General features: G+C 47.7%; 1 protein-coding gene across 1 annotated transcript in view; it reads left to right on the top strand.

The window, feature by feature from the left end:
* Window positions 1-4,117: 4,117 nt before the first annotated feature.
* LOC135808450 (uncharacterized) overlaps window positions 4,118-13,705 on the top strand; it is a 12,146-nt gene continuing 2,558 nt past the window's right edge. Inside the window, exons 1-10 of the mRNA XM_065321641.1 lie at window positions 4,118-4,194; window positions 4,310-4,532; window positions 7,008-7,068; window positions 7,872-8,033; window positions 8,393-8,478; window positions 9,051-9,185; window positions 10,002-10,056; window positions 10,749-10,811; window positions 11,970-12,151; window positions 12,851-12,907. Coding sequence (XP_065177713.1) covers window positions 4,338-4,532; window positions 7,008-7,068; window positions 7,872-8,033; window positions 8,393-8,478; window positions 9,051-9,185; window positions 10,002-10,056; window positions 10,749-10,811; window positions 11,970-12,151; window positions 12,851-12,907 — 996 coding nt within the window. The 5' untranslated portion in view covers window positions 4,118-4,194; window positions 4,310-4,337. The remainder of the gene's footprint in view (window positions 4,195-4,309; window positions 4,533-7,007; window positions 7,069-7,871; window positions 8,034-8,392; window positions 8,479-9,050; window positions 9,186-10,001; window positions 10,057-10,748; window positions 10,812-11,969; window positions 12,152-12,850; window positions 12,908-13,705) is intronic.

Raw genomic sequence — 13,705 nt, 5'->3', positions numbered from 1 at the left:
GCTGTCCCGTCGGCGCCGTCGCGCTTCCAGCTCTTGAGACAAGCACCACATCATCTCTCTCTCTCGATTCTCGTGCACTGCTAGTACTACATGTGCAGCATTCAGGTATCCTTTTTTAGGACGTCAACATTTCAATATTGTTCTTTGTCCAGTGTTGTAACATGGCCTACAAGCGAGATGTATGTTGAAACTCCCCATTCAAATCCGACCGCCAACTGCGGCTGAGCCCCGGCAGAAGTTGTGACCGGCTGAAAACACCCCCCCCCCTCTCTCTCTCTCTCTCTCTCTCTCTCTCTCTCTCTCTCTCTCTCTCTCTCTCTCTCTCTCTCTCCCCGGCCCCGGTGATGACTGGCGGGCAAAACATCACGTATATGTTGTACAGTATCGGTCATTGATACTTTATACAGAACCGAAGATAGACAGTGAGCGACACATGAGAGACGGCTGTGTTTACACCTGAAACGCAGACGCTTCTTTAGAGTCAGAGTTCCAAAGAAATGTGTTATCCCACGCATTCAACATAATCATTAGCCGTCATTTCCAGAGAAAAACGGATGAATTTATCTCCAGCGCGAGCAGCGTGTCGGTACGCCAGAATATTGATAGTCTCGTGATGACACTTGTCCAATATGAGAATGAATAGGAACTTTGGAGCTTGTGTACATTCTATCGGAATTCGATACAGTCACCATCTGAAACCGTAGTGGTGGTGCTTGTGGTGGGGGTGATTGCATGTACTAGCGGCTTTTACAGGTCTTTGCGTGTGTTATCGATCTCGCTACAGTGTGGATTGAATTCCATTAGTTCGTACTCAGCTATATTATTCCGAGGCGGTTATGATCACCTCAGGGATTTTCAAATTCTTTTTGACCCCAGGTTTACATGATCCCGAAGGGGCACCTTCTAAGTCCTACAGTATTGGTTTTGCTGTAATGAGCAGTATAAAAGTCACTGCTTAGTGATTGACCGGGTATCGTATGGTATATCATGTACATAATCATTGGTATGGTATGTCACGTTGGGTCAAGGCGTCTCTTTGTCACACTCATCATAATGCCAAGACAGAAATACGCATCTACTAGTCTTTATAGCTGTGACCCCTGTGGCATTGCACTGGACCCCAGATTGCCTGACATTCACGGATGCTTGGTAATTGGTGCCAGACACCACCACGAGTAATGCGTTGGAGAATGAATGGAAAAAAGCCGCCGATCAATGGCTGAACTGCACACAATCATGTAAATACTTTGAAAACATGACAATTGACATGCAAGACCTGATGCCTCAACAGACCTGTTAGACCATCTGCGCAGCGTGAACAGCTGGCGAAACATCTGACAATAGCCATCAATCCATCCAGTCCTTGCATTTGCTTGATTCTGCCGTGGCTCAATAGTACATGAAACAACAACCCACTCATCACGCCCAGGAATCAACTGCTCTATACTATTAGTTTATACCTGTTGAAGGGACAAGAGCAACACACATCACTACTAGTACTACTAAGTCTAGACTGGATGACAGACAATAGTCTGCAAGTGTCATGACCTTCTTTCTAGCTGTCGTGTTCGGAGCAGCAGGGCATAAAAGATTGAGGGCTATTGTTCAGGGGTCGAACTCAGAGTTGCAACACAGCTTCCTCTCTCTCTCTCTCTCTCTCTCTCTCTCTCTCTCTCTCTCTCTCTCTCTCTCTCTCTCTCTCTCTCTCTCTCTCTCTCTCTCTCTCTCTCTCTCTCTCTCTCTCTCTCTCTCTCTCTCTCTCTCTCTCTCTCTCTCTCTCTCTCTCTCTCTCTCTCTCTCTCTCTCTCTCTCTCTCCAGTCTCTCTCTCTCTCTCCAGTCTCTCCAGTCTCTCTCTCTCTTTCTGTGCGTGGAAGGCTCTGTCCCATGGGTACTGTATTGAGCACTCTTTGAGCAGTGGAGCACGCTACTTGATTACATTTTACTTCAAAGTACATGACATGTAGTATATTTGAGTTGGATATGGCACTATGAGCTGACTAAACGATAGGAAATACGCGCAAGATGAAAGTACCCGTGACTGAGTCTCTCTTTCCACACAATTTTCTCCGATTTATCTTCTACTAATCTGCAAGAACTCCGTGCCAATCTGATAGGACCTCAACTCTTGTTCGTAGTGCAGCTCATCCAATATATCTGGTTTTCATTTCCCGACACCCCCAAAGTCGAAGAGCATCTCACTTTGGTTTACATTAATAGGTGCATTCCCATCAGCCTCCTATAACAGCGCAAATGATGCGGTCTGCCTTGTAGATTCTGCCAAAGGTATTATCCGGAATGTTCGTTTGCGTTCCGTTGGGTAAGTTTGACGTCACCGGTCTCTACCACGTTCCTCTCATTAGTAGACTGTTATCGCTGGCTAGCATTTTAATATAAACACCGAAGGATAACATGCTTGACCGCGACCGAGTATTAAAAGGTGTGTGGTGTAAGGCAAGATTGATAATGCACATTTCCAGCAATCCTGGTACTCGCGGAAAAGGTCATGCTTTAGCATTACAGCTGTACGTAGACCCCTACGGCCTACGTGGCAACGAACCGCACACTGTGCTACTCTGATTGAGCCCGGCATTGGCAGCACACATGCCCAGATGGCCTCATCAGGACTCTGAAACACTACCTGGTATCTTGAGTAGCTCGAACCGAGGGTGATATGCATACCAATGCCGCAAGCACTACACGTAGAGCGACCGTGAGAACTCAACTCAATTACATGAGACATGAGATATGCACCTGAAGCGTTGAGCAGTCCCTGTCACTATGCAGACGATCGTGTTCGAAACAGCGTCTAAATCCTAGTAGACTCCTTCCCGGTTTGTTCTGCCTACCCATCAGACCGACTGAGACCTAGTGGCGGCATCGTGAGTCGGTTAGCTAAGAAGATCAGCGACGTAGATGTACAACAAATACACTGATAAACTCAAAAAGGAAAAGCACAATGAGCTGCATCGCTAATCTGCCGATAATCTGCCGACTCCGAGCTACATTGCAGACGCAGAACGATTGATTTCAATCATCGGCTTGGTAGATTCCCTAGACAGGCATACAGTCGGCTATCGTTACTTCGTTACTGATTACCATTCTAAACAAGACAACAAGTCTGTACGGTCTATGATTGCCCGCCTCTTTCAGGCGAACTCCAACCCAATTTGTTAGTTCTTCCTTTCTTCTCTTTTGCACAGACACACAGATATCTTCTTCCCTAATGTAGTAGACGATCAGCCCATGATCTCCGAAAAGCTGCCAGAGCGTCACTGATTTGCGATCCACAGAAATTCAATTTTCTTGATGTCAGATTTTAGCCTTAATGTCTTTCCAGTGTTGATTCGAAATCGCTGCAGATTTTGCCGGTAAGCGGTGCGGTGTGGTATTCGTCAGGTGACTATATTGTACCCTAACACTAACACCCGAATACGAACCATTGCGGTTGGCAATATGACGCTACCTCCGCGGCGATTTTCGCGAAACTGATCCAACATGACAGACTCAGTGACACATTGTCTTGCTGCACGCAATGACGGTTTGATGATGTACGGTCATGTACATGCCATTTCGCCGATTTGCTAACTAGGGTCTTCATGCCCCCTGCATCACACAACTCAGTCATTCATTCTCACAGTGACTTGCTGTTGCCATGGGGTGTGTGTCCGAGATCCGAGATGTACTTCAAAGTAGAAGCAATCACGCCAGGAGGGAGACACTGTGCAGTGTATGTAATGCAATATGGATGGGATAGGTCCGAGAACCGTAATGAAATTGTCTACCCGTAGTCGCCCGTATGGCCTGTGCAAGTCATGGTTGCAAACAGTGCCGAGAATTCCGTCTAGGACAGTGCACCTTATCACGGAGTGGTGTGGCACGTGCCAGTAGCACAAGAGGTTTACAATTATGTACGTGCATGTATGAGTCTTCGTTCCTAGATCCTGCAATGTGGGATTGCCTCTGCAATCAGCAGACGGATCGTTGGCACTACAGGCATGGAACACTAACTTCAGCAGGCTTCGACGATCGCAGGTAGGCCGCTCCGCTAGCCACGGTCTAATTACGACGCCGCAGCTGCAAAGGCGGATACAGGGCGTGAATCTAGTCCCAACCATGTCAAAGTGTACATTCCAGAGGGCATAAAAGGGTCAAGCAGGCTTTCATTCCCCACAGTTTCACCAGGAACTTCCAAGGTACAGTTGAAGACACTTGTGAAGTTGTGGTGTTCAACATTCCCAAAACATAGACGATGAGACGAACTCGTGTTCTTACGCTTTGTGTGATGCGACTGTACTTTTCTTTCTCTAGGCTTTATTGAACGAGACATTCCAAGCTCATGAATGAAAGCTCCGTGTGCCACACGTGTGCTCCGGTCAGAGCTTCCAGTAGCGTTGGGGTCCCCAGCTCGGTCGTTTCTAGTGTATGTTCCACTGTCCTGCTGAAGACGTCGCCTTGCATGAAGGTCTTCTCTCCGACGTGTATCATGGACTGTAGTATCTTCACCCGCGCGTGCATATGCTGTCTGCTGTTGGTAAGTGTCAGCTCGTGCGTTCACTTTGTATTTCAATTCCCTATTCGTAGGCTCGTGCTATTCTGACCGAATGTGTTTGATTACCTCGACTCAGGGTTAAGCAAAAAGTAGCCAAAAACCGTAGAATGATGTGTTTTGATAATCTCGACTCGGGACTAGTTTCAGAACCGTGTCGAGGAAGAGCCGTAGAATGTGTGTGCAGGTCTTGCCTGAAGGTCTTGCCTTTCCCCATCTGTTCAAGTGCGCGGTGTGAGAGCCATTTGGTGTGCCAAAATCTTGTTCTGTCTTGTATTTAAATGTAGGTGTGCGTGCATGCGCGCTCCTGAACCTAAGTCCCCCGCACACCACAATGCTCTCGCATGCAAGTGTGACCAGGCAACTGGTTGCGACGATGTCAGCACGCAGGTGTAACTGGCTGCAGCGATGCTGGAACATTGTTTGGCGCTCGTTACTGCATTGTCACTGCTCCCCGACCGTGTTCTACTCACTGGTCGCGACTCGCAACGGAATAGGAATGTACATGTCTGCCGTTCGTCTGCTGCTTCTTCTTAGCTGAGACCCTCTCACCCCCTCGTAGATCTTACTCGCAGTCATCCTTGCCATCATTGTCAGGGACAGTGCGGTTTCTGAGACTCGCTCTGCGTGAGCTCGTCCACTGTCGGTCCAGTCCACAGGCACAGGAGTGACACCTTGCTCACGGCGTGCCAGAATATCAGTTTCTTTAGTGCCATGCTGCTGGCCAGGTGACTACAAGCAGTCAATATCACGCACTGGGCTGTTGAGTTCTTGTGCGCATCATGACAACAATCGTAATCATTGCTCCAAATACTGTATCTGATTCAAGTCAATAATTCTGGATAGTGATTGGCCCATTAGTAGTAGGCATTACGGTATTTCTTGCTAATAGAAAAGGTTACCATCGTCTGGCATAGAGGGGTTTCAGCTGCTTGAGTGCCCTTGAAATTTGTTTAGGTTGATACCATGATGGCTAGGAACCGCAGAGTCGGTCCTTTCTTGTTTGCTGGACTCGCAAAAGTCAGTAACCAGGTAACGATGTGGCAACAGACTGAGTCAGTGGACTGTCTGTGCAGTGCGTGTACGGTGTAGTTCACGAAGAAGATCACGTGGGAGACTTGGCGTGGAAGTGTACACTGGCACTAGTGTACACTTCCACGCCAAGTGTACTGGCACTAGTGTACTACAGCAGTGATACTTGGTGAAATCCAGCCTCTCCATGTCTAGTACTATAGTGTCAGATGCTATGAGTGCGACTCCAGTCCCAAGAATCCCACGGAGCCGGATTCACACCGATGCGGCGAGGTCAGATTCGATATTCCACCAAGCCCAGCTCAACCGCCGACATGACTATTATCTAGTCTGGTCTGTAGATCTCGCCTGTACCGGTATGTGTTTCTTTGCGGCCACTGCATATTATTATGATAACAACACTGACAGTCTATGTTCGCATACCATTAGCCGAGCCTCCGCTGTTGACTTGCTGTCGCAAGTGCTGGAAAGTCAGAAGTAGACCTATTCGTGCTGCATCTCAGAAAAGGCATCTTCCAGACTCATTCAAAGGATCTACTTGTGCGAGCAGCTGCGTTGCCCCCCTTTTGCATTCTCTTTGTTTTCAAGCCAAAATAGTTTGCCCGACAGGCATTTGGTGTGGCAGAATGACGAACTCCAAAGACAGCGTCAATGCTTCAGTGCAGTCCCAGTTGAACCCGGCAAACGAACACAGGAGCTCCTTGCATCGATCGTCGAAGGCAAACGTCGTCACTCAAACAGTTGGTCGATAGAGCGCACAGACTTCGGAATGAATGATTATGTGAACACAGACAGTACACTAGTGATGACAGACAATTACTACCGGTAATGCGGTATCTCACGTTCCAGAGTTCGTCGCATATCTGTGCACGCCCGGCGCACTTTCGGGTTGGTCACTTGGAACTCTGTCTTCAACTCCTGTACAACGCTATCAGAGTAGATCTACTGTGCCGCCCCTGCTCTCACACGTCCGCTAATGGAACGCAGGAACTTCGTCATCGAAAGAACGAAAGTTCTCCGCTGCAATAATCATGAATATCTGATTACTTGAAAGAAGGTAACAGCCTTGAGCTTGTGACGAACAGAAACGTTTGTTACTGCTGCCGTAGTGCTGGGAGACACATTCCAGGAAAAAGGTAGTCAAGAATCGAAGTGTGCGAGGATTTACCGTGAGCGCAATGTGGACACCACTACGAATTACACGTAGCGTGTTGTCTTGTTTGTGGCTAAACTCGTAATAGTGGAATGTCGCCATACCGCCGTATGTTACTTCACAGCTCCCACGATCGAGACTGTAACGATTATTATGTTCTCCGGCTTGCTGCAGAATACATTTTGAAATGAGTGATAAGTCTTGGTTGCCCTTTGAGGAAATCAGCGTACTAGTAAGTCAATGACCTTTGTTCTCTCGTTTCGTGTCCAATCCAGGTGGCCAAGTTGCTCACTATTGAATCGGTCAGTGTGAAGCCACCAAGCGTCCGTACACTCAGTAAGCGGAAGAAAGACCTTAGTCTTTGGGGAAGTTAGGCGTCGCTGTGCTGGCTAGATAGGCTGAGCTTCGTGAAGACGATCCTTGAATGACGGTCCGCCTGAGCCTGAGGCCGGGATTGGGGTGAAACGCTAGACCAGGGATCGCGCGCTGTACAGTATTGCAGCATTTGTAGAGTGTATGTGTGCTCTCCTGGGATGTGTATCTGTGTGTCACACACCATTGTGTATCTGTGTGTCACACACCATTGTGTATCTGTGTCTGTGTCACACACTGGGTGATTCTGTGGCGGTTGCCAGTAATCATGAAACACTTGGTTCAGGCGTCTTGTTTATCTTCTTTCTCTATTATCAGGGCCATTACATAGTGACAGGTCCTGAGTTGGTTTCCATTGGCCCATCTGCTAGTTTCCCACTAAGTCCACTAGCCATTCCTGTTGCCTGAATTCATTGCTCATCATCCGGCACTAATTGACGTAATAATCCTGATGGAAGTCTGTTTTGCTGCTGTGTGACTGATCCGCTTCCCTGTCCTGTTTTACGGGCTCAGTCAGTCGGGGCACGGCCATGTTTGTAAATGTATGCAGGCGTGTGTGTATAATTTCTCTTACAGATAGCTCTCGGTCCCCTGGGAAGATCAGGTTATTGGGCTTCCGAAGTTCATCCGGTGCTCCCACAGATCGTAAAAGTGTCGTCTATTTTAAAACACTACGTATGATGGTGAACATGTGATGTAACGACGCTGACACTTGTTCATGGTTTGTATCTCATTCACTTGTTCGTGATTGTTCTCCATTCTCTCAGCTCCTTGGTGCACGGGGCGAGATTTGGATTTGAAATGGCTGTCGCCGTCGGAAGAAGTCGATGATGACAAGCATGCTCCCACCGTAGATTTTTATCCTGTTGGCGGCGAGCTTGGTGTCTCGTTAAACTGGTCTAGCTGGGCAAGGGACATTGCAGACGAGGGTAGGTTTTGTATTCAGTGCAAGTTACTGACTGGTGCATACGGTCATGCTGCATGTACTGCGCTTGGTAGGCCTTTCCTCGCTCATTGTTCTCTTTCAATATGTGCATGCCCTTTTGTTGCTCATCCACTCTCTTCCCCCCCCCCCCCTCTCTCACTCTCTCTCTCTCTCTCTCTCTCTCTATCTATCTATCTATCTATCTATCTATCTCCCTCTTTTCTCTCCCTCTCTCTTTTCTCTCCCTCTCTCTTTTCTCTCCCTCTCTCTTTTCTCTCTCTCTCTCTCTCTCTCTCTCTCTCTCTCTCTCTCTCTCTCTCTCTCTCTCTCTCTCTCTCTCTCTCTCTCTCTCTCTCTCTCCAGATACATCGCATGCCGGCTACCTCATTGCCATCAAGATACCAGCCTATGGAGGCTATGGCCGTTGTTCATGTTTCCGTGTTCCGACGGTAAGCCGCATATGAATCTACAGCAGACTGCCTACTTACCCAGCTTGGAAGCAGTGTAGACTATACCGTCGAGTAGCGTGAGAACGTCCCACCAGCTGGACCTTTCATGGTCACATTACAGAGGTGGGATGCATAAGGGAGTCTTGGCTGTAGGAAACGCAACATGTGCATTGCTCACATGGTGCGTGTTGTGGCCACAATCCAAGCTCAATTCATGTGAGGGCATAGCTTGTCACGGATCCCGGCTATCTATTAGGCTTGCCAGGTTTTGGTCCGATATACATGTATTGAAGCACTGCTATAAATATATAGCTGACGGAATAGCCTAGCACCTGAGCATTCCATATCTGTCAGCCCATGCCCTGCACCTACGAAAGGCAGCGAACACATGGCTGGAACAACAGCAGGCTGGTGCAGTGCAACATGTATATTCCAGCGCACCAACAGGTTCCTCTTTGCCCTGGCTCAAGAAAGACGTGCTGATACGGTATGTTCTCCCATGTGTGTGTGCACTTGTTTGTGCACGTGTGTGTGTGTGTGTGTGTGTATGTATGTAATAATATTATGTTCAGGGGGTTCATTCTCTTCACGCTCGATCCTCTGCAACCGAGGCAGACATCAGAAGCATTAGTCAGAAGCAGCGCTGGCTGAATGGCTGTCTTTATCCTGCCTACTCCACAATGGTGGACGTAAAACGACTAGTAGAGGTACTGCCTGGCTGTAGGAGCTGATGTGTGTCTTTGTACTGTATTCACACTGATTCATACCAGAATACAGGCCGGGTGGAAACATCCACTCCAAAACCTTGTGATTCCAGACGTGGTTGGCTTTTAAGTAACTCTGTAGAACGGCTAATTTTAGCGGGTAAAAAATTTAGCGTTTTCTGAATCTGGACCAATTCAATATGAAATGTTTTAGCGATCCGAGTTTGAGACTTTAAAGAATGACTGTACTGTACTGTACGTGCACATTTTCGATTGGCGCGGCAAAACTTTGGCGAAAACACTCCTTTCGCTGAAGTCGCTAAAATATCACCGTCGCTAAAATTTGCCGTTTTGCAGTACCCTCTCCCCCTTTCAGTTCAACCATAACTATGCTGTCGAAGTGGAATAAATAAATAGAGGATTCAAATCTGAACAACTTATTTGTCTACTTCAAGTAACAATGTTGCGCCTCTTGGCCGTTATCAGGTACAAACAATAATGCTATCAACCTAAGGAGTAGCTTGACTTGATATGGACTTAGTTCTGCCAATAATCTGTCAATTTTCACACCAAAGCTTGTGCACCAGTCAAAAAGCAACATAATTATGAAGAGCGTCAGTTGTAGAAACTGAGGCGAGGCAATAGCTTTCATTGCATATGATGTAGGACTGCCGATGTGTAATCAGCACCCCCCCCCCCCCCCCCTGTCGCGCATGTGCTCCTACTTACACTCCTGCGTCTGATCTTGCCATCTTGGTATCACTATTATCAACATTTTGTCCCCTGTCGTCTGTCGTCTGACTGCATCTGTGCGCTCAGATAAAATCGTTTGGTGCAGTTACCAAGACGACGGCTGTGTCGTTCACAATTCCATGTGAGTAGCGTCTTGCGGCGAACCTAGTCATGTAACGTACCATTAGTAATGTTATTATTTCACTTGGGGTGCAGAAATATCTGTACTGGTATGGTTTATGCCACGGTGTGGTGATGTCTGCCACCATTTTCTGCATTGCATGCTTCTGGGTACTTGAAGCCATAGTTGCTGCAGCCACAGCTGAAAGCATCCTTTGTAATACCGCACTCAAGCTCCATAAGCTGTGTTGCTCAAGGTGACTGCACCCTGGAGTACAAATTTGTACTCCTGAACACCAAACGTCTGAAGGACACGCTTGTAACGGAGACAGTCTTGGCTAGTGCCCTGATCGAGAAATGTTGCCTGAGGATAATTTTGTGTGAAACTATAACTCTCTCTAATCATTCATATTTCTATTGCCTAAGGGTTTTCACATTTCTCGTGTTCTCCTGTGTGTGTATTGCGAATAATATCTGGTTCATCACTGACAAGGCCTTGGGATTTTTTTGGAATTTTCTTGGAGTATGACAGATTAATATTGCTGTTATTAAAGAGCAATCCGGAGTCAAATTGTCACAAGACGAAGCAGTATATGTCTTGACACCCCGTGCCTGGTAGCAGCAACAATGAGAGCCACCGTTAAAAACGGACTAACCTGATGCCTGTGCTGTACTTTCTGTCATTGTTCTGCAATTTTCACAACGACCCTGCAGCCTGCGCTAGTCTGGACTGCCGGCCAAAATTTTGCCAGCAACAGAAGCGGTACCAGATATGTCGTAAGTACCGATACTAACTACTAGTACATGTGACTGGCATTTTGTGATAAAGTAACGGGACTGTGGAGGGAAACAACCTAATAAGTAATAGTAACACTCAATTGCATGCATTTTGTATTCTGATATGGCGTATGAAGGTCAACAGCTTACTATTAACAAAACAAATAACAAATAACGAAGACACACTGTAACCAATCCACAACCAAGCATTTACTCCAGAATTCATCAGTGACTCAGTACTTCTGGTAGTCGGATAAAGAGAAGTGGAGAAGCTCACGGTAGCAGACTATGAAGGTACTGCAGGTGGCAAAGCAGCAGCAAGGTGTGAGCTAGCAAAATGGCACGAAGAACAGCACGCTCTGTATTCACAATCACAGGGATACACTGCAAAGAGGAGCAAGGCCACCGCCACGTGCTGTTCTTTGCACCGTTTCACTCGCTCCCGCTTTGCTTCTGCTCTGATCCCTATAGTAGTTTATCTCCTGCTACCATGCTCTGCTTCGTTCATTCTCTTAACAGCTACCAGAAGTAGTCACTGAATTCTGGAGAAAAATGTTTTGTCAACGTGATCCCGGGGCGGGTGTCCATTTGTTGTCAATTGGTTATGTATGTTTTGATAATTGCCTTCTTGTCTCTGACTAGAAAAAAAGCAGTGACTAATAGTTAACGAAAAATTCACGGTTTGCCCGAGTCTCGGTTCGACTGAATTTCCCGCATCCGTGGGAGCGCCACCACCCTCAAGGATAATAGCCCAGATGCAGCTTACATGAACTGCCACTGCCTTCTCATCGTGTGGAAAGAGCCAGAAATGAAACGAAGAAAGACATGTCTCTCACTCCTCAGGCGAGTGGGTCCCTGGTTCGAGTCCTGTTGGTGACAGTCGATTTTTCTTGGACTTTTCCCTTTTGCATCTTTCCCTCAAACAAATGAAGAAAGAGATGTGAAGTGCTTTTTATCAAGAGTGTGAAGTACACGTTCTCTATATCTGTTGAAACGTTCGTTGCCGATGTACATGTTGTGTACAACTATACAGATGTTCTGTGTGTGTGTGTGTGTGTGCGTGCGTGCACGTGTGTGTGTGCATGTGTGCGCGCGTGTGTGCATGTGGGTGTGCGCGCGTGCGGCGCGCGTGCGTGCACGTTTACATGTTTGCAACAGGCTTGCCATTGCCGGTGCGTAACCTGCGAACAGAACCGGTCAACTCCACTGCAGTGCGAGTCTCGTGGCAACACCGGAAACGTCCGCATGTCACGGCACTGCCCGCCATCACTGGCTTCACGGTTCACCTTCAGTGTGTTACGTGTGATGTGACTGAGAGCAGGACGTTTACAACCAGCGCAGTAAGTAGTCAGCTGATCGGTTGCTTAGTGTTTCCTTTCAGGAGCCGTCATGCAAGGCAACCTGATCAAAGCTGCTTCCTTGAAGCACAGGTCTGACTGACGTCGCTTGACTTGAAGTATAGCTACTAGTACTAGCTCAGTTGAAGCCTTCTCCATTTTGCACTGCAACTGCCTCACTGCCTCGTACTTAGCGATGCAGTCACAGCTAAGAGAACTCCATCAGTGTACCATGCAAGCAAGAGCCACAAGGTCGGTACATGTATGTGGCTGGGCAGCAGGTCTTTTCCATGCCTTGCAGGACAAAACATTCATATGTCAAACTCTTTTGAAGTGCGAAGGTGATAGCGTCCCTGGGTGTAACCATGCCTAAAAAGGGGCATCACTTGTCTTTGGATATGCAGCTGGCCCTATACTTGGCAGACACAGTTAGCTCTACTGCACTTGTACCTGTACCTGTGTAGGGGACTTTCCCCCCACGTGATCAAAATTGGCGAGAAGACTATGCACAGCTCCCCCATTGCAGGTTTTGCCTCCAAGAAATATGGGGACTTTTCCCCCACATGACGAGAAGAGTATGCACAGCTCCCATTGCAGGTTTTGTCTCCAAGAAATATCTTTCTATCGAGCTGCTGTGCACTGTGTGTTTCTATTCTGCCAGGGTATAACATCGCTGTGCACTATGTGTTTCTATTCTGCCAGGGTATGACATCGCTGATTGTCACCAAACTGCAAGTGCAGCATCACTACAAAGTCACAGTAAGTCGTAGCCAAGTTGACATTTTTTAATTTTATTACATTGCCTTGTTCAAGAGTAGGCAGTGTGGGGCACACCATTCTAGCAAATTTAAACCCCTTGAGCGCGGGGCTGTTTGTCACTGCACCACGTAAGAAAAATGGTCTTTTTTGAAAATTTTCAAACCTTGGCTATGTCAAGTCGTGAAATCTTTGGGAGCCACAACCACAGCCAGTAGTAGGTAGGACCCAGACCAGCACTCGACAACAAGAACAAAAGCGAAAATCGGCCAAGGCACGCCAGGCCGAGCGGCATACTCAGGTCGATTTTTGAGAAATTGCACCAATTGCGTGGTATGCGCGCGTAAAAAAGGAGAAAAAAAGAACTGTACTGATCGCTGTACATTGACAGCTGGGAACTGAACCCGGTACCTCTCGTACACAAGGCATAGACACTACCAATCGGCTAACAGACCTGAAGACTGAAGATACGGGCCGTTAGTTTGTATATAAGCGCATGACGTACTAGTACGTCATCCGTGGGGCACTGTGTGGGTGTTATGACGTACTAGTACGTCATCCGCCCTCAAGGGGTTAACAGATCATCAGCCCCCCCCCCCTTCCAGGTCACTATCTTTTCGGTAGTCGATAAATAGCCACCCCTGGATCGAATTGGATCCATTCCGACCGTGGTATCTGGTGGGTTGGTCCGCGCTGCACGCTGGTGTGACTTCTTGGGTTGGTCCGCGCTGCACGCCGGTGTGACTTCTTGGGTTGGTCCGCGCTGCACGCCGGTGTGACTTCTTGGGTTGGTCCGCGCTG

This window comes from Sycon ciliatum, chromosome 2, assembly GCF_964019385.1.
Source record: "Sycon ciliatum chromosome 2, ocSycCili1.1, whole genome shotgun sequence".
In the NCBI taxonomy this organism is placed as follows: Eukaryota; Metazoa; Porifera; class Calcarea; order Leucosolenida; family Sycettidae; genus Sycon; species Sycon ciliatum.
This window is presented reverse-complemented; position numbering and strand designations above follow the sequence as displayed.